General features: G+C 46.1%; 1 protein-coding gene across 3 annotated transcripts in view; it reads right to left on the bottom strand.

Moving 5' to 3' along the window:
- Positions 1-23,452, bottom strand: part of LOC119006792 (TGF-beta receptor type-2-like) — a 65,482-nt gene extending 42,030 nt beyond the window's left edge. For all 3 annotated transcript variants that reach the window (XR_005070893.1, XR_005070894.1, XM_037075861.1), the window contains exons 1-3: positions 23,258-23,452; positions 14,231-14,375; positions 13,927-14,120 (exon numbers count right to left, since the gene is read on the bottom strand). Coding sequence is in view for 1 of the 3 variants with exons in the window: in XM_037075861.1 (XP_036931756.1) it covers positions 13,927-14,120; positions 14,231-14,375; positions 23,258-23,342 (424 nt within the window). In the remaining 2 variants the exon portion in view is untranslated. The remainder of the gene's footprint in view (positions 1-13,926; positions 14,121-14,230; positions 14,376-23,257) is intronic.
- Between the last annotated feature and the right edge of the window lie 1,481 nt (positions 23,453-24,933).

Here is a 24,933-nt window from a genome sequence, read left to right on the forward strand (position 1 = left end):
TTTAAGTGCTTTAATTTTATCCAAGTTTAACAGAACAAGATTTTTTTCTTTTTGTTTCTTGATTTTAATATACTGTTAAAGTATCACCGCCTGATCCACAAGAGGTTGAATTTGTTAAGAATCAGAACTTACAAACCACCACCGGAAACAACAAAGAAAAAGTCTTTTTCAAGACTATCCTCATTTGATGAAGAACGTTGCAGTAATTGTCTGCTTAAGAAGACTAGTGGTTTCTAAATAAAAGACTCTGCCCCCAGTGCACTCAAGCAGACATCCTGCTGGGCCTTGGAACCAAATTTCCTCAACAGAGTACCAGACATCATTCTGGCCACTGGACAGACATGGCAAGCCCACAGTCGAACCCTGACTACTCGAGGAAACCTGACTGAGAAAACAAGCTCAATGTCTCCCTACAGCTGGATCCACACGTGAGAATGAGTTGGTGTCTAAAGTTCTGACTTCTGTCTAGGTTCTGACTTCTGTGTAAATTCTGGCTTTCTATGTTATGAACTTAAGTGAATTGAGATTAGGGCTCATTAACATTAAAAATTACTCCTGCAATATTTAATATATAAAAACCCTACCCTTGAACCATCTGCCAACAGTCCAATAACTTTATTTTTTTCCTAATTACAGTCTTTACATTTTCTGTTGTCTGTTATTGTTCATCTAAAATTGTCATTTCATTTATTTTATCCCAAATTATTTAGTCTTTGTCTGGAACTTAATTTTAATGTGGAGAACCGATGGATATGTGCAAAGAAGTCACTGCTCCAGAATACTGAGACTGAATAAATTGATTGAGTGTATGATTAATCGCCAGTGATTAATTACCCTTATTGTCAAGCAGTAGTGTCTCCTACACAAGTATCTTTTTGAGATCATACATTTTACATGTAATTTTGACCGATACTTGTGTTTTTGCATGTCTAAGGGCATATTGTAACTAGTGTTATACTAGGTTGCACTCCTTCGAGGTCTGTAGTTAAACTGTAGCACAAAAAGCAAGTTACTTGCAAGCGATCCCTATTTGTAGGAGTCAGTGGAGTTGTTTCACTTTTTGAAGTATACGTAACTATATAAAGTCAGGAAAAATACATGTTCATGTATTGTATAGGATGTTAAGTACAAATCTGTCTCTCAGGTACTGTATGATTTTTAAGACAAATTACTCTCCCATCCATCCATCCATCCATCCATCCATCTTCTTCCGCTTATCCAATACCGGGTCGCGGGGGCAGCTGTCTGAGCAGGGACACCCAGACTTCCCTCACCACGGACACTTCCTCCAGCTCTTCTGGGAGGATCCCAAGGCGGTCCCAGGCCAGCTGGGCGACATAGTCGCTCCAGCGTGTCCTGGGTCTTCCCCGGGGTCTCCTCCCAGCGGGACATGTCAGTAACACCTCCCGAGGGAGGCGTCCTGGGGGCATCCGAAACAGATGCCCGAGCCACCTCAACTGGCTCCTCTCGATGTGGAGGAGCAGAGGCTCTACTCCGAGCTCCTCCCAGGTGACAGAGCTCCTCACCTCCTCTAAGGGAGCGCCCTGCCACCCTGCGGAGGAAACTCATTTCACTCATTTGTATCCGAGATCTTATTCTTTCGGTCATGACCCAAAGTTCATGACCATAGGTGAGGGTAGGAACGTAGATTGACCGGTAAATCGAGAGCTTCGCCTTTCTACTCAGCTCTCTCTTCACCATGACAGACCGGTATAACGACCGCATTACTGCGGCCGCCGCACCGATCCGCCTGTCAATCTCACGCTCCAGCCTTCCCCCACTCGTGAACAAGACCCCAAGATACTTAAACTCCTCCACCTGAGGCAGTAGCTCTCCCCCAACCCGGAGGGGACAAGCCACCTTTTTCCGGTCGAGAACCATCGCCTCGGATTTGGAGGTGCTGATTGTCATCCCAGCCGCTTCACACTTGGCTGCAAACCGCCCCAGGACATGCTGGAGGTGAGACCACATCATCCGCGAAAAGCAGAGATGAAATCCTGTGGCTCCCAAACCAGATCCCCTCCGGCCCGTGGCTGCGCCTAGAAATTCTGTCCATGAAAATAATGAACAGAACCGGTGACAAAGGGCAGCCCTGCCGGAGTCCAACATGCACCGGGAACAGGTCTGACTTACTGCCAGCAATGCGAACCAAGCTCCTGCTCCGCTCGTACAGGGACCATACGGCCCTTAACAGAGGGCCTCCAACCCCGTACTCCCGGAGCACCTCCCACAGAATGCCACGAGGGACACGGTTGAATGCCTTCTCCAAATCCACAAAACACATGTGGACTGGTTGGGCAAACTCCCATGAACCCTCGAGCACACTGCGGAGGGTATGGAGCTGGTCCAGTGTTCCGCGGCCCGGACGAAAACCGCATTGTTCCTCCTGGATCCGAGGTTCGACTATCGGCCGAATTCTCCTCTCCAGTACCCTGGAATAGACTTTCTCAGGGAGGCTGAGGAGTGTGATCCCCCGATAGTTGAAGCACACCCTCCGGTCCCCCTTTTTAAATAGGGGGACCACCACCCCGGTCTGCCAGTCCAAAGGCACGGTCCCCAACTGCCATGCAATGTTGCAGAGACGTGTCAACCAAGACAGCCCTACAACATCCAGAGACTTGAGGTACTCAGGGCGGATCTCATCCACCCCCGGTGCTTTGCCACCGAGGAGCTTCCCCACTACCTCGGTGACTTCGGCTTGGGTGATGAATGAGTCAACCTCTGAGTCCCCAGCCTCTGCTTCCTCTATGGAAGACCTGTCAGTGGGATTGAGGAGATCCTCGAAGTATTCCTTCCACCGCCCGACAATATCCCCAGTCGAGGTCAACAGCTCCCCACCTCCACTGTAAACAGTGTTGGCGGAGAACTGCTTCCCCCTCCTGAGGCGCCGGATGGTTTGCCAGAATTTCCTCAAGGCTGACCAATAGTCCTCCTCCATGGCCTCTCCAAACTTTTCCCAGACCCAACTTTTTGCTTCCGCGACTGCCCGTGCTGCCGCTCGCCTGGCCTGCCGGTAGGACTCCTTCTTCAGCTTGACAGCATCCCTTACTTACACCACCGGGTTCGGGGATTGCCGCCACGACAGGCACCAGAGACCTTACGGCCACAGCTCCGAACAGCCGCGTCTACAATAGAGGTGGAGAACATGGTCCATTCGGACTCAATGTCCCCAGCCTCCCTCGGGATCAGGTCCAAGCTCTCCCGGAGGTGGGAGTTAAAGACCACTTTGACAGAGGGGCCCTCTCTTCACCCGAGTGTCCAAGACATACGGCCAGAGGCCAGATGACACAACCACAAAGTCGACCATTGACCTCCGGCCTAGGGTGTCCTGAGCCGAGGAGCTATAAGCAAGCCCACACCAGCTCGCCACCTCTCGCCGCGGGCAACTCCAGAATAGAAGAGAGTCCAGCCTCTCTCAAGGAGTTCAGTTCCAGAGCCCAGACTGTGCATAGAGGAGAGCCCGACTATGTCTAGTCAGTACCGCTCAACCTCTCGCACCAGCTCAGGCTCTTTCCCCCCCAGTAAGGTGACATTCCATGTCCCCATGGCTAGAGTCACTATCCAGGGATTGGGTCGCCGGGGCCCCCGCCCACGACCGCCACCCAAATCACACCGCACCCGCCCCTTCTGAACCCTCCTGCGAGTGGTGAGCCCACAGGAGGGCGGGCCCACGTCGCTTCTTCGGGCTGCGGCCGGGTCCCGTGGGCAAAGACCCGGCCACCAGGCGCTCGCCTGCGAGCCCCAACCTCAGGCCTGGCTCCAGGGTGGGGCCCCGGTAACGCCAATCCAGGTGACATACGCATCCTCGATCTTAGCTCTGTCATCAGGGGCTTTTGAACCGATCTTAGTCTGACCTGTCACCTAGGACCTGTTTGCCTTGGGAGACCCTACCAGGGGCATTAAGCCCCGGACAACATAGCTCCTAGGATCATTTGGGTGCTCAAACTCTTCCACCACGATAAGGTGCCGGTTCAAGGAGGGTTACTCTCCCTTTTTAGAAAAGATCATCGGCAGATGCAATCTGCCCTGCAGGGATGGAGGCCATTTTCACTGTCCATTTTTTACAATAATCCGGAATGATACCATAATGTCCCATTTCATACAGTGCAAAAATAAATGTGATATGGCTCAACTCACCTTGGCTCCACCTTCTCAACCACCCTCACTAGAGACCCTCCCTACTGTTTTATCATTAATGAGTGTGGAACATTCATCTACACTCCCGCCTTCTGTGTCAGTCATCAAAATTAACCATTCCTACACACAAACAGCATCCCCGACGACCCCATATCTATCTCAGTCACCCCCAGCTCCAACCTCAGAGGATCCCATTGCTCCAAAGGAAGACGTAACATGGGATGTGCCACCAACCCATGTGAGGTGCCCGCACTGCCCAGTGGTTTTGTACAAGAGAATTCATTTTTACATATCCAAAGAAAACATGGCCAAGTAAATGACACATCACAATGTCACTTACAAAGTACATCCATTGACCAAATTAACAACCTCTATGCTGTCAGAGGATTGAGTGTTTCAGAGCATGCGCAGCACAAGACATGGGGACAGCAACACGTGACGAGATGTGAGATGGATGTTTGTTTTTCTACTTTGGAGTATTTGGCATTGGAACACAATAAAATGTTTGGCACAAAAAAGTAAAGTTATTAATGTTGCCAGCATGATAGTGTAATGTTGTGTTTAACTGTATTCCAGAAATACAATAGAATTAATAGAATACTGACAATCTGACAATAGGAAAGTCTAATGATTACAGTCATTTAATAGTTACACATGAAAATGAACACATCTCCAGACCCAGGAACTCCCCACTCTGTTACAGTCACACTTGTGGCCACTGGGTTGCTCATGATGCCCCTCTCATCCCTGAATATCCCTGGTAGGTGAGGAGAGGACCAGCAGGACTGATGTCTTTTAGCTAAGCTTCTCTACTATGCATTTGAGCAAACAGTGTGTGGGTAGTCTGTACTGTGTTTAATGAAGGCATCCTCTGGTGGACAGGGTCATCCAAGGGTCCCCATAACCAGGGGCCCTGATCAGCCCTGAGGTGGGCATCAGAAATAAGTTACAGGAAGAAACCACACACGAGGTATCTGGATGGTAAAACATTCTGATTTTTGAGTTTACTTAGTTTAGATTGAATGATGACTAATTGTTTCTCCTCATGCGAGTTAAGAATGCAGACAGAGTGAGGCTCACAGCTCCAGGGGTCCGAGTAGTAACTGTGTGAGTGCTAAAGGTTAGCAGGCGGCAGGCCATCATAAAATATTAAACCTGAGGTTGGCCCACACGCCAAATGGTGGGAAATGCTTAAAAGTTTATGTTCCCGTAGAAGAGCAGGGAACCCATTTGGGTCATTTTGGGGACGAGACATAAAGTTGAATGCAGCCAAGTTAGATGAGTTTACGGGGGAGACAGGTCAACTCCTCTTTTAGTCTATTCGATAATTTACCAAAGTGACCAATTAGGAGAAGTGGGTGTGTACTGGAAAAGGGCCATCACCGAAACTCTTCTGACTCTTCTCTTCATTTGTCTGAGGATAAGGCTTCAATCAAGTCTAAATTGCCGATCTTCTTCCCCTATATCAGAGCATAGGTTCCTAGAAAGGACGCCTTTTTACCATCCTTCCTTGCTTTTTCCACAAGGGGCCAGAGTTTTTCTCTAGCCACTCGATCCTCCGGAGAAAGTGTCTCTGTAATACGCAGCTTGTTGTCCCACAGAAACTTGCAGCCTTTGGCACTCCTCCAAACAGCATCAGGGATATGGCGCAGCGTGAAGAGGATGATTAGGCACCAGTGGGATCCGTTCTTTCTCTTCGGACCAAGGCGATGCACAGTGTTGACACCCTCCTGTAGATATTCATGAAGTCCCCGGGCAACTTTTCCAAGGATGTTAATCACCCGTCTTAGTTCATCTCCTCTCTTACTCCGTGTAGTTTCACTGTCCATCTGTAACTGTAGTGCTTGTTTTCAGCAACTCCTGCCCTCAGATTCCAGTTCTCTTTCTTTTGTTGTTCAATGTCTTTGTGGTGATTAATATCCACCACAAATTGCTCAACTGTAGAAGACTTTCTGACATTTGCACCGTGACAGTTAGAGTTCTGTTTCTCCCGCTTGTTGATATGTTTCGCTTGGGTGTTACAGGGCGGCCCAAAAGTGTGTCCATTGTATCTTCAGGAGTAGTTTCTATACTTTCCTCACGTGGTGCATTCATTTCTACTGACTTTTCAGAGTTAGCATTGGAAGTCATCTTCTTTCTGTCTCTGACGTTAATGTCCGTTGGTAAGTTAGCTATCTTGCGTTCAAACTTTTGCCAATTTTTTTCTCTCTTTTCCATGGAATAATAGTCTTGGTACCAACATATTACAATGTTAAAGTCACTTTTTTATCATTAAAATGTTTAAATTACTAATTAGATTAAAAATGTGATTAAAAATTCTACACCCTCGTGTGTCGCTGGAGAATGGTGGGACCGCAGTTATGTCTATGTTTATGTCAGACAAAAATGTACCATGTAGTCCCAGAAACAATGGCCCTTTCTAAGCTTAGCTATGGTTGCACTATTTTATAACTAAACACATCGTTTGCCTTTACATTTCGAACTAGAACTTCCTAGAGGAAAGATTTATAATTTAACATTACTCTTTTGAATTAAAAAATTATCAGCAGGTACTCTAATTAACTATTTGTTTATTACTACTTATTACTGAATCAATATTGATGAATTTCAATCAAGATCGAATCGAATCAAAATCAAATCGAATCATGAGGTTCTTAACAATACGTTCTTAACAATACCCAGCCCCACTCCACCATTAATATGGCATCTTCGAATGATTACTCAAAAAACAATTTTATGAAAAGGTCAGTGATGATACAGGTGCGAAGAACTGGACCTTTTGGTGTAAACTTTACCTACTGGGTTTCAAGAAGCAACTCCATACATCAACAACAGCAAACCTGAAATGGCACATTAAACTAAAGCATCCAGCTAGCCTTTCAAGGTATGTGCGAGTGAATAAAAAATCAAAAGACACGTGAACCTACATGAACCTATATATATATATATATATATATATATATATATATATATATATATATATATATATATATAGGTTCATGAGGAGCACAATACCCACATGGCAACATGGAAGGAGTTGGAGGTCATTTTGCTAAGCGGCTGACAATAGATAAGCGAGAGATGGCACTCTGAGGCTGAGAGATAATATGTTTGCACAATGCCTTATTTAAAAACAAGGACGTTCACGTCGCCCAGAATGGCGTTACCGGGGCCTCACCCTGGAGCCAGGCCTGGGGTTGGGGCTCGCAGGTGAGCGCCTGGTGGCCGGGTCTTAGCCCGCGGGACCCGGCCGGGCTCAGCCCGAAAGAGCGACGTGGGCCCGCCCTCCAGTAGGTTCACCACCCGCAGGAGGGTTCAGAAGGGGCTGGTGCTATGTGATTTGGGTGGCGGTCATGGGCGACCCAATCCCCGGATGGTTACTCTGGCCATGGGGACATGGAATGTCACCTCGCTGGGGGGTTAGGGAACGAGCCTGTGCTAGTGCGGGAGGTTGAGCGGTACCGGCTAGAGATAGTCGGGCTCTCCTCCACACACAGCCTGGGCTCTGGAACCCAACTCCTTGAGAGAGGCTGGACTCTCTTCCACTCTGGAGTTGCCCGCAGTTAGAGGCGGCGAGCTGGTGTAGGATTGCTTATAGCTTCTCAGCTCAGCCGCCATGTGTTGGAGTTTTCCCCGGTGAACGAGAGGGTCATTTCCCTGCACCCTCGGGCAGGGGGTAGGTCTCTCACTCTTGTTTCGGCTTACGGGCCGAACGGCAGTGCAGAGTATCCAGCCTTCTTGGAGGCCCTGGGAGGGGTACTGGAGAGTGCTCCAACCGGGGACTCTGTCGTTCCACTGGAGGACTTCAACGCTCACGTAGGCAGCGACAGTGTTACCTGGAGGGGTGTGATTGGGAGGAACGGCCTCCCCGATCTGAACCCGAGTGGTGTTTTGTTACTGGACTTCTGTGCTAGTCACAGTTTATCCATAACGAACACCATGTTCAAGCATAAGGGTGTCCATCAGTGCATGTGGCGCCAGGACGCCCTAGGCTGGAGGTCAATGATCTACTTTGTGGTCGTGTCATCTGACCTTCGGCTGTATGTCTTGGACACTCGGGTGAAGAGAGGGGCTGAGCTGTCAACTTATCGCCACCTGGTGGTGAGTTGGATCTGCTGGCAGGGGAGGAAGCTGGACAGACTCGGCAGACCCAAACGTATTGTGAGGGTCTGCTGGGAACGTCTGGCAGAACCCTCTGTCAGGGAGGTCTTCAACTCCCACCTCTGGGAGAGCTCTGACCAGATCCCGAGGGAGGCTGGGGACATTGAGTCTGAATGGACTGTGTTTCGGGGAGGAAGCTGGACAGACTCGGCAGACCCAAACGTATTGTGAGGGTCTGCTGGGAACGTCTGGCAGAACCCTCTGTCAGGGAGGTCTTCAACTCCCACCTCTGGGAGAGCTCTGACCAGATCCCGAGGGAGGCTGGGGACATTGAGTCTGAATGGACTGTGTTCTCCACTTCCATTGTTGACGCAGCTGTTCAGAGCTGTGGCCGTAAGGTCTCCAGTGCCTGTCGTGGTGGCAATCCCCAGACCCGGTGGTGGACACCGGAAGTAAGGGATGCTGTCAAGCTGAAGAAGGAGTCCTATCGAGCATGGCTGGCTCGGGGGACTCCTGAGGCAGCTGACAGGTACCAGCAGGCCAAGCGTGCTGCAGCACGGGCGGTCGCGGAGACAAAAACTCGGGTCTGGGAAAAGTTCGGGGAGGCCATGGAGGAAGACCACTGGTCAGCCTCAAGGAAATTCTGGCAAACCATCCGGTGCCTCAGGATGGGGAAGCAGGTCTCCACCAACACTGTTTACAGTGGCGGTGGGGAGCTTTTGACCTCGACTGGGGATATCGTCGGGTGGTGGAAGGAATACTTCGAGGATCTCCTCAATCCCACTGACACACCTTCCATAGAGGAAGCAGGGGCTGGGGATACAGAGGTGGATTAATTCAAGTCACTGAGGTAATTGGGAAGCTCCTCGGTGGCAAAGCACCGCGGGTGGATGAGATCCGTCCTGAGTACCTCAAGTCTCTGGATGTTGTGGGGCTGTCTTGGCTGACACATCTCTGCAGCATCACGTGGCAGTCGGGGACAGTGCCTCTGGACTGGCAGACAGGGGTGGTGGTCCCTCTATTTAAAAAGGGGGACCGGAAGGTGTGTTCCAACTATCGGGGGATCACACTCCTCAGCCTCCCTGGGAAAGTCTACTCCAAGGTACTGGAGAGGAGAATTCGGCCGATAGATTCAGGAGGAACAATCCGGTTTTCGTCCTGGCCGTGGAACACTGGACCAGCTCCATACCCTCCACAGGGTGCTCAAGGGTTCATGGGAGTTTGCCCAACCAATCCACGTGTGTTTTGTGGACTTGGAGAAGGCATTCGACCGTGTCCCTCGCGGCATTCAGTGAGAGGCGCTCCGGGAGTACGGGGTCGGAGGCCCTCTGCTAAGGGCTGTACGGTCCCTGTAAGACCGGAGCAGGAGTCTGGTTCGCATTGCCGGCAGCAAGTCAGACCTGTTCCCGGTGCATGTTGGACTTCGGCAGGGCTGCGCTTTGTCACCGGTTCTTTTCATTATTTTTATGGACAGAATTTCTAGGCGTAGTCAGGGGCCAGAGGGGGTCTGGTTTGGGAGCCACAGGATTTCATCTCTGCTTTTTGCGGATGATGTTGTCTTGTTGGCTCCGTCGATCCAGGACCTCCAGCATGTTCTGGGGTAGTTTGCAGCCGAGTGCGGAGCAGCTGGGATAAAAATCTGCACCTCCAAGTCTGAGGCCATGGTTCTTGACCGAAAAAAGGTGGCTTGGTCCCTCCAGGTTGGGGAGAGTTCTTGCCTCAAGTGGAGGAGTTCACAAGTGAGGGAAGGATGGAGTGTGAGATTGACAGGCGGATCGGTGCTGCAGCCGTGGTATCGGTCTGTCGTGGTGAAAAGAGAGCTGATCCGAAAGGCGAAGCTCTCAATTTACTGGTAAATCTACACTCCTACCCTCACCTATGGTCATGAATTTTGGGTCATGACTGAAAGAATAAGATCCCAGATACAAGCAGCCGAAAGCAGCTCCTCCGCATCGAGAGGAGCAAGCTGAGGTGGCTCGGGCACCTATATCGGATGTCCCCTGGACGCCTTCCTCGGGAGGTGTTCCTGGCATGCCCCACTCGCTCGGCTGGCCTGGGAACGCCTTGGGATCCTCCCGGAGGAGCTAGGGGAAGTGTCCAGGGTGAGGAAAGTCTGGGTGTCCTTGCTCAGGCAGCTGCCCCTGCGGCCCCGGATAAGCGGAAGAAAATGGATGGATGGAATGCCTTATTTATATTGTATTTTTAGGGCCCGAGCAGGTCTCCACAGTTTGAATTGAAGTATTTCTTATCTCATTGTCAGATGGTCGGATTAACACAATCCAGATGATCGCTGATGAAAGGCGTTACCAAGGGACTGGATATGAGTATATTCCCTGGAATATTAACAATCCAAGCACCGCCTCCTACATGCACATACATGAACAAAATTTGGCACGCATATGTATCATCACCAGACGCACAAAAAATCCAACACACAAACTGTCACTCCAACAGGAAATCCACCATTTTCATTATTAGGGCCCGAGCAGGTCTCGTCCCTATTGTTTTTTGAATGAGCACTTTTTCGTCACTTTTTTTTGTCATCCTCAGTTTTCACCATGAGGTGTAATCAAGGAAATTGCGTTTTGGCTTATAACTCACAACTTTGTTGCACGTTCAAAACCTCATATCCACGTGTTCACTGAATTGTGCTGAATCTGGTGATATAAGCCACGCCCATTTCTGCCAACTTTTTCCAACTTCTCCTAGGCCATTTGACCCATTTGCAACAAACTTTGTAAGTAGCATCTGTGGACAAAACTTATCAAAAATGTTCACCTATGTCACACCTGGTGGCAACGTCCATTTTGATAAAACGATCAACTCATTATAACTTCCACATACAATTTGCCATCTACTCCAAATTGCACAAACATGTAGAGGGTCTTGCCCTGAATACATCTACATGGCATAGCCCAATGGCAGCATGCCCTGACATGCGTTGACTGCGAGGGCCTGTTCATTGCTGCTTGCAACTTTAATTATTACTTGTTTCTTTCTGCAGTTTTTATTTGGTGAGACATTTTAGACATAAAAGATTTTAAAAAATCTTGAATACATACATGCAGTTTCTGTGTGAGTATATGAAAATTGATTGTGAAATTGACTGCGATGCAAGGGGGTGTCGGCTAAAATCTTGTCTAATCTTACTCAGGACTGGCACTACTTATAAACCTTTGTCTTCACACTACCTGCCACCATATGATTTGCCACATCAATGTGGATTATGGTTCCAGCTAGTTGCTTCACTAAGCCTCTTGTCTATGTTACTTTAAAACCTGATTATCTTTTGTGCTTCCTCCAGCTTTCACTAACTACCCCAGCTACCAGTGGCTCCACACCCCGCAACCCAGCTCTCAGCACCTCTGAAGCCGACACCCTTGCATCGAGCTTAAGCTGAGCCGCCACATGCCACCTTGTCCACCGGCACCACATTGAGCTACCTTGCCTCCAACACTTCTCCCCTCTCCGACAAATTCTCCAGCTGGAGTTTTGCTACATCCTACCCAGCATATTCCTGTTTTTAAATTGTCAATAAATCTGCCTACACTCAACTGACTTGATGTCAGTTTTTGGGTCCTGCTTCACACCACAAAGCATAACAATGGCAGCTATGTCCTGATAAGACACTGCTGAAAAGAGACTTTACATTAACTTACTTGTGGAGGGCAATAAACACATTTCATGGTACATGTTGGATGGACTTTTCAATTAAAACATCAAAATTTAAAGCTTCACTGATCAAATTATTTTTGAAAATTAAAACTACTCCAAGGATTTTTGCTGGCAGAGCAGCAGCAGCCAGAGCCAGCCTGTTTGCTACCTAACAAGCCCAGAGACACTCCTACAGCAACGATCAGAGCGGGAAAATAAGTGACACAGAGAGGAGCAACAAAGGACCCAGACAGAGGACATAGAGGTTATTGTGTTCACAGGCAGGGTTGCAGTTTTACAGGAGGAGTAGACATGGTCTACACTACTACTGTCACATGAAGATGCAGTCGAGCTGAAAATGACTGTCTGTTTGTGTGTCACCAAGGGAAGGCTGTTTAAATGAGCCAAGGAGATACACGTGGGATTTGTGTGTTAATGATGTGTCACTCTTGCTCTACTATTTAGGGATATGACAGACTGTTCATGAGCCAGGGCATATTTATATAAGTTTGCATGTAATGCATACACGTGAAACTATCAAACATTTTATTGAAACTATTTCATTTTTAAGAAGAGAGGAGACGCCTCCCTCGGGAGGTGTTCCTGGCATGTCCCGCCGGGAGGAGACCCCAAGGAAGAACCAGGACACGCTGGAGTGACTATGTCGCCCAGCTGGTCTGGGAACGCCTTGGGATCCTCCCGGAAGAGCTGGAGGAAGTGTCCAGGGAGAGGGAGGTCTGGGTGTCCCTGCTCAGGCAGCAGCATGGTAAGACACCATGTTTGTTGAGCAAGACAGCAGACACTGGGAAATCTTAAAACATTGTGCCATAACAGCGGTGTCTCTTAACTGGACACAACTGTGCATCACACAACAAACACCATCGCTGATCACCTATTTTATCATCTCATCACACAGAGAAAGTTATCATACAGCACACATCTCCCCATCTGATAAACTTTTGACAGGCTTCCACTAAGCCCTCCATCAAAACCAATAATCCCCTCTGTGGGATCACAAAGTTTACTTCCTCATGGTGACATTTGTAGCACGTTTGGATGCACAAACACACTCGAGAATCTACAATTGTGACTCTCAAGCAGTAAACCACATGCAAACTATTACAGGCATGCCAAAAGAATGTAATGCTGGGGGAGAACAATGTGAGACATTTGTAAAGGAGTAAGACATGGCAGTGCTCCAATAAACAAACAAGGACTTCCTGCTGCATATCTCCTCAATGGGAGGAAGGAAGCAAGACCCTTACCCCTTACCCCTGTGTGTGTGTATGCGTGTGTGTACGTGTATCTGCTGTAATGCTACTGTAACATAAGAAGAGGGAAAAATGAGCTGCCCCACAGCTGCAGGCTCAGCCTACCTCCCTGTTATTCACTACAGAGGTCTTCTGTGTCCATGAGGCCTGTTCACCATGTGTCGTAGCTGTTTCATATTTGAGTTAGGAAACCATATATCTGAGCTATCCAGTATGGCTGCTCTACACACCCACACAGTAACGCATGTGTACACATACACACATTCGGAGGCTAAGACAGACACTCAATTTTTGTTCTCAGCACAGTGAGAGGTTGCAGGCAAACACAGCACAGCAGACATCGAACTGCGACCACACTGAGGATTCCCCCCAACTTTATTATGTATGATGCAAAACTACATTTCCACCTCCGGTTTGTGATGATGATGCATTCTCCATACAGACAGTAGTAACCATAATGGGATCTAAATACTGTGGTAACCACAGACTTTAGGAGTAATTAGTGTTAACAGTAGTATACGTCATCAAGTTCATCAACTGTTCCATTATTTAGCAAGTTGATTCATAAAATGTATATTACCTGGGCCTGTCATACATCTCTAGCGACATTACTAAAGTGTTTCCTGAAGCTGTCTGATTCTTTTTTGTTACATTAGAGAGGTGTAGTTCTGCAGAATTTTGTTGTTTGAGGCTTTAGACATTATATTGTATTATAATATTGCACCTTTAAACTCATTGGAGTGTGTTGGTTTCATGTACTCACTGGGAGAAAATAACAACATGTCATTACACTCTTCCTCGCCAGTACAGGAGCAAAGGTGAACCATCCCACTCGTTGTGTTCTTCTCCTTCATCACACAGGTGGAGCTGTTGTAGTCATCCAGCATAATGCCATACAGTGGCTTGGATGGGTCATGACAGAGAGATTCGATGGAAAAGTCTGTCTCATTCTTTCTCCTTAGAGAGAAACAGACAGAAAGTAAAAACAATTCACATTAGTAGCTATCTAGTTTTGTAGTAAATCACATCTAAGAGATAAAGGCAAGTTTCTTTTCTCAGGTACCTACCAGATAGCGACACAGACCTCGTTGGGGTCCACACAGATGGATGTGATGGAGCAATTGGACAAGCAGGTCTCTGTACCACTACATGAGGACAGCTCCAGATCACAGAACTTACACAGCTGCCTCATTTGGTAAACAAGAGGCATACCTGCAGAACAAACACAAGAGTTCATCACGTTCCTGGCAACTCCTCGAAAAAACACATGGCTCCTTAGCTGCTAAATACTTCTTCTACTACTATATTCACCAGCAAGTCCCTAATTGTGTCTGTCTGCAGGTTTGTTTTGTTTGATCTGCCAGTGTACAATGGGTACAGCTGCCTTCTGCTGCAGAACAAGGTTCATTAAAACACTGACCCTGAAACAAAAATGTGAAGCTGAAGGGCTGTAAAACCAAAAAAATGCTCCATATAGCTGAGTGGAGTATCCATTTTTTACATGATACATGCTCATTGTTAATGTTAAAATGCTGCTAAGAGAGGCTTTTCAACTCAAATTTGAATTTTTTTGACTTTAATCAATTCAAATCCTGACTCAGGCCCCCTATTCTTGCCAGAGCACCCGCCACAGCACTGTCCCAGCGCTGGAGAAAGGTCCTCTAATCTACCACAGTCATCTTGGGTGGTGTAAAGCCCAGGATGCAGTGATGATGCCCCTGTAGTGGTGTCGGGTTAACTTGTTTTGCACAAGGGGAGCCCTACCATCAAAATGGCCAAATAACTACAAAGGAAAAGGTAGAGAAAAAGGTATTAGCAACTCCTGTCGACTGCACTACAATGATACCAGATACACATATCGGCCACAACCACACTACATGATCAGCACAGAAAACCACTGCTGAATCAATAGACAGCCACTCTCAAGCTACATGAATTTCTTGATCAATCCGTTTTAGATACACGGGATGGACAACAACAGGCACAGACTTTGTCAGTGGCACTGAGTCTTTGTGGCTGGTTTTTTTTTCTCATCTACTGGCATTCTTCTGCTAACTACAATCTGCAAAACTAAACTGGCAACAATTCATTTGTTAGTGTACAAACACCTACAAGTCCCAATCGATTTTTTTCCCTGCAGTAGTTTTGTAGTTGTTATATTACAAATCATTCTGTGTGTCTTTTAACTATGATTTCACTAACACCTCTCTAATGGTATGTTACGTGTGGCCAGGTCAGTGCCCTGTGTGTGTGTGTGTGTGTGTGTGTGTGTGTGTGTTTGTGTGTTTGTGTGTCCTCTGTCTCCGCCCTGCTCCGCCTTCCTGAGCTCAGGTGTGGGCAATCACCTGAGCAGGTAAAAGGAGGCAGTATCAGGGCGGCTCTTGCTCTCTCTCTCATTACAGGTGTGTTGCAGGAGGAGGGAGGCTGCACTGGCCTCACAGTCTTTTGCTGTTTTCTACTTTGTTGTTGATTTGAGTTTGGGTTCAGTTCCCTGGCCTGTTAGAGTGCCAGGGCTTTGTTGTTTTAATTTGGGTTTGAGTTCCTGGTAGTCCTGTTTTCGTATCTTTTTGTTTTCTTTCTCTTAGTAGGTTAGTAGTTTTGATTAGGCAGCTTTAGTTGGGAGGATTCCCCAGATGCGACGGTCATGGCTGGTCTGGGGTCTCTTCTCTCTTCTTTTTTCAGTTTGGCCAGGAACTCTTGCCCTTTTCTTTTGTTAAATAAAAACATTTAAAATTGACTGTGTTGAGTCGGCGTCCTTTATATGTTACTGGCCTCTTTTTTTTTTTTGGCTTGTTCTTGGTTTTGTGATGTTTGCAAATCTAACCGTACTATGAATGATAGTGCCAACACACGTTACCATGACACAGCTTGAGCAGAGTGTTTACAGCCTGTGTTTTGGTGTGTTTGTTAAACTGTGCACTCGTGCACCGTGGGTTTTTTTTTTTTCTCTGTTTTTTTTTGTTTTTTTTCCCCTCGCGTCATTATGGAGTTTAATGCTGAGAAATTTGTCGCTCATCTGACATTAGAGGAGTTTAAGTCCTGTACTAAAGAGCATTTAATTTCTCTGGCCAGTTTCCTTGAAATTCCTGTATCTAAGCAGATGAAGAAACATCTATCCATCTAAACATCTATTAAAAATGAAATCTCATCCATATTGTCTAAAAAGGGTTTTCTGCTGAGTGAAGTGAATGTGGAGGGTGCAGGTTCAGATGTGAGTGAAGCGGTGCGTCTCAAGGAGTTGGAGATTGAGATGCGCCATTTAGATTTGAGAGAGAAGGAGTTGAGTAATGAGATGGAGGAAGAAACAAAAAGGCAGGTTCGACTGAAAGAGCTGGAGTTGCAGCAGTCTTCCCCATCTCCGTTTCACTCCAAGCAAGAACACACCTGATCCAAATCAGGCAAGAACCAAGCAAGAACACACCTGATCCAAATCAGGTGTGTTCTTGCTTGGTTGGAATGAAAACCTGCAGCCACATGGCCCTTTACTGGATCAGTTTGACACCACTGCACTACAGAGTTCACACTGTCCACAACTTCTTAGCCTAATCATATAACTGTTCACACTGTATAATAAACACAGAACGTTCATATTCTAATAAAAACAATGTTTCTGAATTTAACTAACTGTCCTGCCACATATTTGTCTGTCTAGGAGCAGAATTCCAGTCCATCTACCCCCAGCGATGAATAACCACCCTGCCTTTTATTTTCATCTGCAGCTAGTCTCATCAACAACCCCACCCAGTGGATGTCTGTCTCTATTCATCACATCAGCTGACATCTTTGACTAATGTCCCATGACATTCTCTATACTGTGAACCTTTGTACATACCATGATGAAGAGGTTTGCACAAAACTGTAAAGATGTTTAAATCCAAAACATACAGACTTACTTTATTATTTGGTATATTATTTCCTTATATTTTCATAAGAGAATAAAAAAAGGTAGATATTGTATATGAGTCAAAAAATGTAAGAAGGTAGTTACAGAAGTAGCTGTTGTGAAAGTCAAATGTTGCTTGTGATATTTGTTTTCCAATACACTGGTAACCTGTTGGGAAAGTTAGCTGTCCCCCTACCATCACTGCTTAATGTCCCTATTTTATGTTGAGTCCTTGAGTTGAGTTGGCCACATCTCAGCCCAGTTTTTTAGTCAGAGGTTGGATAATAAATTATACAATTTGGTGAATGCATAGGGCATTAGCAAGTTGAAGTTCCTGTTTTCACTGGAAGGATACTTGAATGCCTTTTGATTGTCAAGAAAGGGTTAAATGAAAATAACATTTTTTTGCTGATTTTATTAAATGTCTACAATGTTTTGATCTGTGAGTTATGAGTACAAGCAAAAATGATGTGAAGTTTGCATCAACACGATCAAAGCTTAAACCAAAGCAAAAGAAAGAAAACATCTCCATTTACTTTTCTGGATTTATGATAAAATCAACAGGTCTGTTGATCTTACATAGTTAGAGGTTACAGCTTTACACCCTTTACTTCGAAGTTCCAACAGACTGTGCAGAAAGTTCAAGCATAACTGTGCATGAAGGTCTGTGGTGGTGTGTGGATCATTGTTTCAGCTGCTAAAGCACTCTAACTCCCTCTTTTTATCCTGCTGCTAATCCATGTGTAAGAATCATAGTATGAAATCATGAGTGTCTCAGTGCATCACAGGAAAGTGTCCACTGTCATCAAACACTTTCTTGATAGCTCCTGAAGGGGCTGCAATTGAAATGTGAGATATCTTTGTGCTGCTGTTGCTGCAATAGGAAATCATGCTACTATAACCTGTCCCTTGCAGAATAAGATTGCAAAGAATAACACTGATGAATAATTGTTTTACTTTGAGGTCAAGACAAGTGGCTATATTAAAAAAGATGACATTAAAGAAATGACAATACCTGTAATACCATTTATCAGTTTGATTGTGTTGATGTGAATTGCCAAGTTTGTAGTTATCGGCTTCCTCTCCAGACATCTCTAAGGCCGATTAGTAGCAGCACAACCCTTGTTTGCTGAGAGCGATACTCTCTTTTCCAGGAATGTCCTGATCACATTTACACAGTTACGCATTAACAACTGGTGCTAATGCAAGCACTGCTCACAGATTATTTATTATTATTGTCATTCTGGGGATTTTAATCATCAAAACCTCTGGTCACAAGCTTGCTTCTCTAATCTTTGGACCATCACTGCCTTTAAATACTGGAACATGTAGGAGCTATTTTCCCTCAAATCCTTCACAAGCTACCAAAGTTCCTGAAAACATTTTCAGGAGCTGATGTAAAGCAGTACTATGCATATCAGCACTATATCCCTGTCATACAGATGCAAACAGATCACACTGTCCCATGAGCTAAAATACCCTCTTCTCTTCCCCTTCCCCTCTTTTTCCAAACCACTGAGGATGAGAGCTCATGGTGGCTGGGAGGACACGCAGGAAACCTGAGTGCAGTTTCTCACCCATGAGCAGGAAAGACTGCTCCCAACTGCTCAACTCAGAACGGAAACAGTGAAAACTCTGCACTCTGCACCTTCCGACATCATCAAAAAAGGTTCATCCTATAACAAAGGGATCCTACATGAACACAAATGTTTCAGCCACAACTAGAACAGTTCTTGGTTTTTCACATGAGAGATTTCTATTTTTTTTTCTTTTCTTTTTTTTTTTTTTTTGTCTCATCCGGCACGTACTGTAGAAATCAGCCAACTTACGTTTTTTCCACAAACTGGCAACTAGCAAGACTCTTGATTGCACACCACATAATACCAACAGCATTATAGTGCTGCTTGACAGAACCTGGTAAACTCTGGAACTGTAAGAATACTGACACAGCCCATAACAGGGGCGGCTGTGGCTCAGGGTAGAGCCAGCTTCTTGTTATAGGAAGGTTGCTGGTTCCATTTCCTTGGTCTGCATGTCAAAGTGTTCTTTGGCAAATACTAAACCCCGAACTGTTCCTGATGTGCTGGTCAGCACCTTGCATGGCAGCCACTACCATCAGTGTTTGAATGTATGTATGAATTACTGTAAGTCACTTTAGCCAAAAGCATTTGCTAAATGTAAGCCTATCATTTTGAAAGTGACAAACATTTTAAACGTACTGATTCACAAACACACAATGTTTTAAAGGAAAAGATTTTTTTGCTTTTTTGTGACATAAACTGCTCTTTAACTTTGCATCATGCTCCGGCATTTGCCAAAAATAGAAGCCTGTGTCGTATGTTGTGCTGTAAAACAGATAGACTAAGTCTTAAGCTACGGTTTTTATTCCTGCTAACAATGAGCACACCGCACACTGCACTCAGCACTCACACCCACGGATACACCACCATGCCCACAGTGCTGCTCAATGGGCTGCCCAAACGCATGCCTGGCATAAAACAATGCCAACATTTGTTCATATGTTACACCCTGTGTATCTGCTCCGGAAGGGTCTGGACTGCCGGAGTTGGAACAGAGCAGATATGCAGTGCTGTGGAGCCAGTGGAAGTTAACACAGACTAGAGTGAAATCTATCTGCTCCGCTGGCATGACAGAGTGGAACCGGACCAGACACGGATCTGGTGGAATTTTAGACGCGATCCTTGTAGAGCTGTTCCAAATGATTATTTGTCAAACGATTAGTCTAATTATTTTTTCAATTAGTTGACTAATCTAACGATTATTTTATCATTACATGACCAAACTAAAGTAACACAGTAACTGTAAATGTCGCTGGTAACTTATATGAGGAAAAAAATACAGCGTCTGTCCTCCCGCCTGTCCTACCGACTCTTCGTCACATTTCTGCCCGAAAAACAGCGTCACCAGCAAAAACCTGTAACTCACTCAAGTCATTGTGTTGATAGAAATCACTGCAATGGTCAGCCCTCCTGACTGAGACTTCTGTGAAGTGAGTGACAGAGTCACGCAGCGACCCCTTTACTGGGTACTAGATCCTTGTACTGCATATTTCCTCTTATTATTGCAAACAACTCATTTAATCTTGCAATGGCCGAGGGGGTTCAAAAAACAGATGTGTCATTGAGCAGTAGGTGGAGTTCCAAATTCAAACAGCTAGGGGTTCTCCAAATTTAAACCTAATAAATCTCTAAAATAGACGACACTTTTCTGCATGGCAAATACCAACTCTGGAATCCTTCTCTCTGCTCTCATCCTGTCACAGAAATGAGGAGAGACAACTGGCAAGGAGCTGCACAGGTCTACATAACTGCAACAGCAGGTGGCTCAGCTCCCTCCCTCTGCTCCTGAAAGTTATCCTCCCACCTCTGCAACTTCCTCTTAATCCAACCCTCTCTGTCTGCAACCTCTGCCTCCATCTCTCTTTCTTCTATTTGACCCGCAGTCAGCAAAGCAGGAGAGCTCAAGGGGAAGTTGACTACATGGTAAAAAATCAAAGGAAAAGTGGGTGAACCTCTCGTCTCTTCTCCACTCTACTCTTCTGCTCACTGGAGCTCAGTGAAATCAGTCTAAATGCAGCAAGAATAAGAGGTTTGCTGCTCTGAGAAATATTTATCCATTGTCACTTTCATACAACCTCCTGTTCAGCTCTCAGCCATGATTCTTATTCTGTACCTTCTCCTTCTGCCCAGACACTCTGACAGTTCCCTGGAAAGGAAGAAAGAAGGAACTTTTCTGTGACAGGCCATCCAGCAGATGGTCATCCACATCAACTGAAATAAAACACAAAGAAAAGATAAAAACAACAGAGTCCAGCTGTAGTGTTTGGATAACCACAAGCTGCTCAGGCACTGCAGGAGTGGTGAGGAGCTTTCTCCAGTCCAAGGTGCTCCAGAGAAGTCAGAATAAGAGGGAGTGTGTGGGTCCAAATGTGTGTTGGTGAGGAGCACAGGGGAATGTGGGTGCAAGTTTGTTTGGCTTCTCTTGTGTTTGTATCTAATTATTTTAATGTGACTGTCTATTTGTAACACATACAATACAGGAGGACCACACAGTCCTCCTGGTTCAAAATATGCCCACTGTGGGAGGAGAGGAACAAACAGTAGAGCAAGGGGGAGAAAAACAAGCGCAGGGAAGGGAAGGAAACAGGGGCAACACGTGATGCATATGTTCACATTAACTAAGGAACAATTTAAATTTTCCTCTCCTGTCTTTGATCTACCCACCTGTCATCAAGCGTGGGGAAGTCTCTGTGACTCAATGTGATAGGAGGAGGTGTTATGGTGTGAGGTCAAGACTGTTGAATTACCACTTAGAACATTTGGGAATGCAGTGCAGAAGTGCTACTGACACCACACAAACTTAGAAGAAGACTTAAAAGCAGTATCCCAAAACACCTTTCCTCTATAGGAACTGTGGAACTAATTGGTGAGAAATTCAATCCATCTCATACTGTGCAGCCAAACATTGTTCAAATAATAGTGGAGATCCAAGCGGTTACAAAAAATAGCAAATATGTCACACTACATTTTGGGGGAAATGATCTGTGTCTAAAATGTGTCTAAAATGATACACAAGACATCCAACATATTTCCATCTAGTGGAGTGGTGCAGCCATACAGACATGCAGAAAGAAGTGTCAACATCACATTGCGTCAACACACACTTGAACGGAGCATGGACTCTGTGATACTGACAGATAAAGTTACGGGTCGCACAGAAAGGGAAAGACCAATTCCGCTAATTTCCAATGACTAGTGCCATTGTTTCTGTGCCCTATTGTCAATAAAATACATCAATTTAAAAATGTAATACTGTAGCTCTGATGCAGCTACCTGTCTCTGTCCTCTCTGTTTGTTGTCAGCATTTTGTGGTCTCACTCATGTAATCAGTCAGATAGTGTTGAGGGCTGGACATGTCACAGGTAAAATAAACAGTACAACAGTGTAGGTAGACTGTTTTTCTTGAGACACGTAGATGTCATGCTGAGTGTCATATGTTTGTGCATTACTACTGGTTATATTGTTTTCTTTTATGTGCCATGCTTTGCGTATATTGTTTAACTGCATGTAGGGAACCTCGAGGCCTGACCAGAGACACCAGTAACGGCGTAGGGTGCCTTTGGAAATAGTGAGTCCCTAACCAACAAGCTGCTAGCTACAAGCCAAAACGAACCCTGAAGCAGAGAAAATGACTCCTGTGATTGTAGAGCAGGCTGCTGGCCATCTCATGAGGTCTAGGTCCACGGGCATTGCAGGAAGCGATGCAGCTGAGGTGGAGGTTGGACAAGGGATGGGAGCAGCCGAAGGCCACAAGCGAACAGCAAGATTTTCAGTGAAGGACGGCTCGTGGTGGCTAACAGCGTGGCGGGCCGCGGGAGAGACGACGGCTAATATACAGGAGGACAACGACTGCATCATGGTCGTGAGCTCTTGGACTGTGAATTTTAACATTTTTTTAGTTCTGCTATTAAGAGAAGATTCCACTGTTTTAAGAAAAGACATTGTTTCAACCAGTTCTTGTACATTAAATGTTTACTGTCTAACATTTTGTTTGGGTTTTTGAGTACCGCTCACCCTCGCGTATAAAAGAACTTGCATTTTAGAAGTGGCGGTTATAGTTAACAGGAGGTCATTGAAAAAGAGAGAAAACCCACCCATATGACATAAACTGATTGTCCCTTTGAAGCTACTTAAGTAGAAATTACACTCAGAAAACTGTATATTCAGGGGCTTTCATCAAATATGCAAGTTGTTCAGGAAAAGAGGAGAAATACTACATGAAATTCAACTACAAGGGTTCATTTTAAAAACACCTTACGGGTCATTTATTACACTCAGTATCAAACTGATATCTTTAGAAATACAACTTTATTTCAGTAAAACCATGAATATTTTGAGGAGGTGTGGACACGTGTGCTGTCTGTAACAGCAGAACACTTCTCAAACGTCGCCGCACACGTATGCACAGCTGAGCAGTGAATGTATCACTGCATGACTCACCTGTTGCGCTTGGCTGTTGTCAGGTCTCCTAAGAGCCATGCCTAACGTGCCAGAAAGGGAAGTCTCTCAGGCTCATTACGGCCATAGTCTGTTTGGTGTAAGTGCGCCGACACTGACATCAGTGAAGGGTGTAGTGAGATCATAGCAGTGAACACATCATTGGTAAAGTTTAGGATGCATGCGTAACTCACCGGCAGTTCCGGGCTCCAGCAGCACCGTGAATAGAAAGATAGATAACACTCCACGTAAAGACAAAGAGTAGCAATGTCCCTCCATGTTTCTGTGTCCTCCACCCAAAGACTCTCATTCACTTAAAAGCTCAAGTTCAAGAGAGACAGAGGAAAGAGTTTAGTATGTCCGCTGTGTTGTGCGCTCAGCAGCTGTAGAGTCACTGCTGAACCATCTACACACACACACACACACGCATTCTCTGACAGCAAATCGGAGGAAGGAGGACTCTCTCTCTCTCCTCTCTTTCTCCCCCCTCTCTCTCTCTCTGTGTGTGAGATAGAGCGAGACAGAGCGTGTGTGTGTGTGTGTGTGTGTGTGTGTGCGTGCGCGCGCGCGCGCGTAATTACCAATCCAAGTGCTGGAAATGGGAACAGTAAACAGCTCTTTATACATAGACATGAACTTGAGCTTTGTGAAATATCACTGAGCTTCTACAGATGTTCAGTGAGTGTAGACAGATAGCTAGAGAAAACGCTGCACGCTGATATGATGCATACTTATAACAATCGCTTACTAAGAGAAATAAACTTCAGAACTATTTTGAGTGGGAAAATACTTTAAATATTCTGAAGATTACCAACAAACACATTTGTACTTACAGAATATCGTAACGCTGGGTGATTTACTGATGTTTGTGTGAGTATTACAGGGGGTTGAATTGAGGGAGGTGTCCACCGTAGAGTTGTTCGAGATGTGCCCAAATAGGTCACATCCAGTACCAGTACCCTGACCTCTACAATCTTATGCCACCTGCACAACGCCAGCCACCGGGAACCGTAGTGGGGAGCGGAGGGGAGGAAGGTTACTCCACTCCTGGCCATGCACTCACCTGCGAGGAATAACTGTGTTACAGAAGGGGGGCCCGCATTTCCCCACTCAGGACCTAAAGTCTCACGGGTGTGGTCCGGGATTAACAGTAAGTCAGTATGTACGCTCGTGGACTCTGGTTCAACAGTGACTATCATCCGCCCAGACGTGCTCCCGGGGGAACTCCAGTGGTGCTCCAACATGCGGCCCCTCATTACAGTGACAGGAGACCAGTCAGCCGTGCTGGGCCGGTGCACCATCCATGTCCAGTTGGGGGAACAGATTTTCCCTTATCAAATGTGGGTGGCTGAAATTCAGGAGTACTGTCTGCTGGGTTTTGATTTCATGAAGGATACCAAGGCTGTGTTGAACGTGGACCAGGGAACAGTGACATTCATGGATGGCCCACCATTACCCCTGATATGTGATGGAGACCGGTGTAAGTCATTACAAGTGCCCAGCTCACCGGACAGACCACAGCAGGCCATGTGTACCCCAGTATGTCCAGTGGTGCATCAGCCCAAACCTTTGGAGTCTCTAAGCAAGCTGGGGGTCCAGCTAGAGCCATGTCCAATATTTTCCTTTCTGGGCCCCAGGCCATTTATTGTTGAGACGGAAACCCTAGCCCAGGAGTTGACGGCCAAACATGGATGAAGGCTAAACATGGTTGGTACCCTTAGCCACAGGGGCTGTTCCTTTCAGTGAACTCCTGTCACAACCGCTCAGCCTAGACCCCCAACCGGAGACAGTTGGCGAACTGGCAACCAGTAATGCAACCGAAAGTGGTACCATGATCTGTGATATCCCACCAAAGCCTCCAACCCAGGAG

This window comes from Acanthopagrus latus, chromosome 17 (assembly GCF_904848185.1).
Source record: "Acanthopagrus latus isolate v.2019 chromosome 17, fAcaLat1.1, whole genome shotgun sequence".
Lineage (NCBI taxonomy): Eukaryota > Metazoa > Chordata > Actinopteri > Spariformes > Sparidae > Acanthopagrus > Acanthopagrus latus.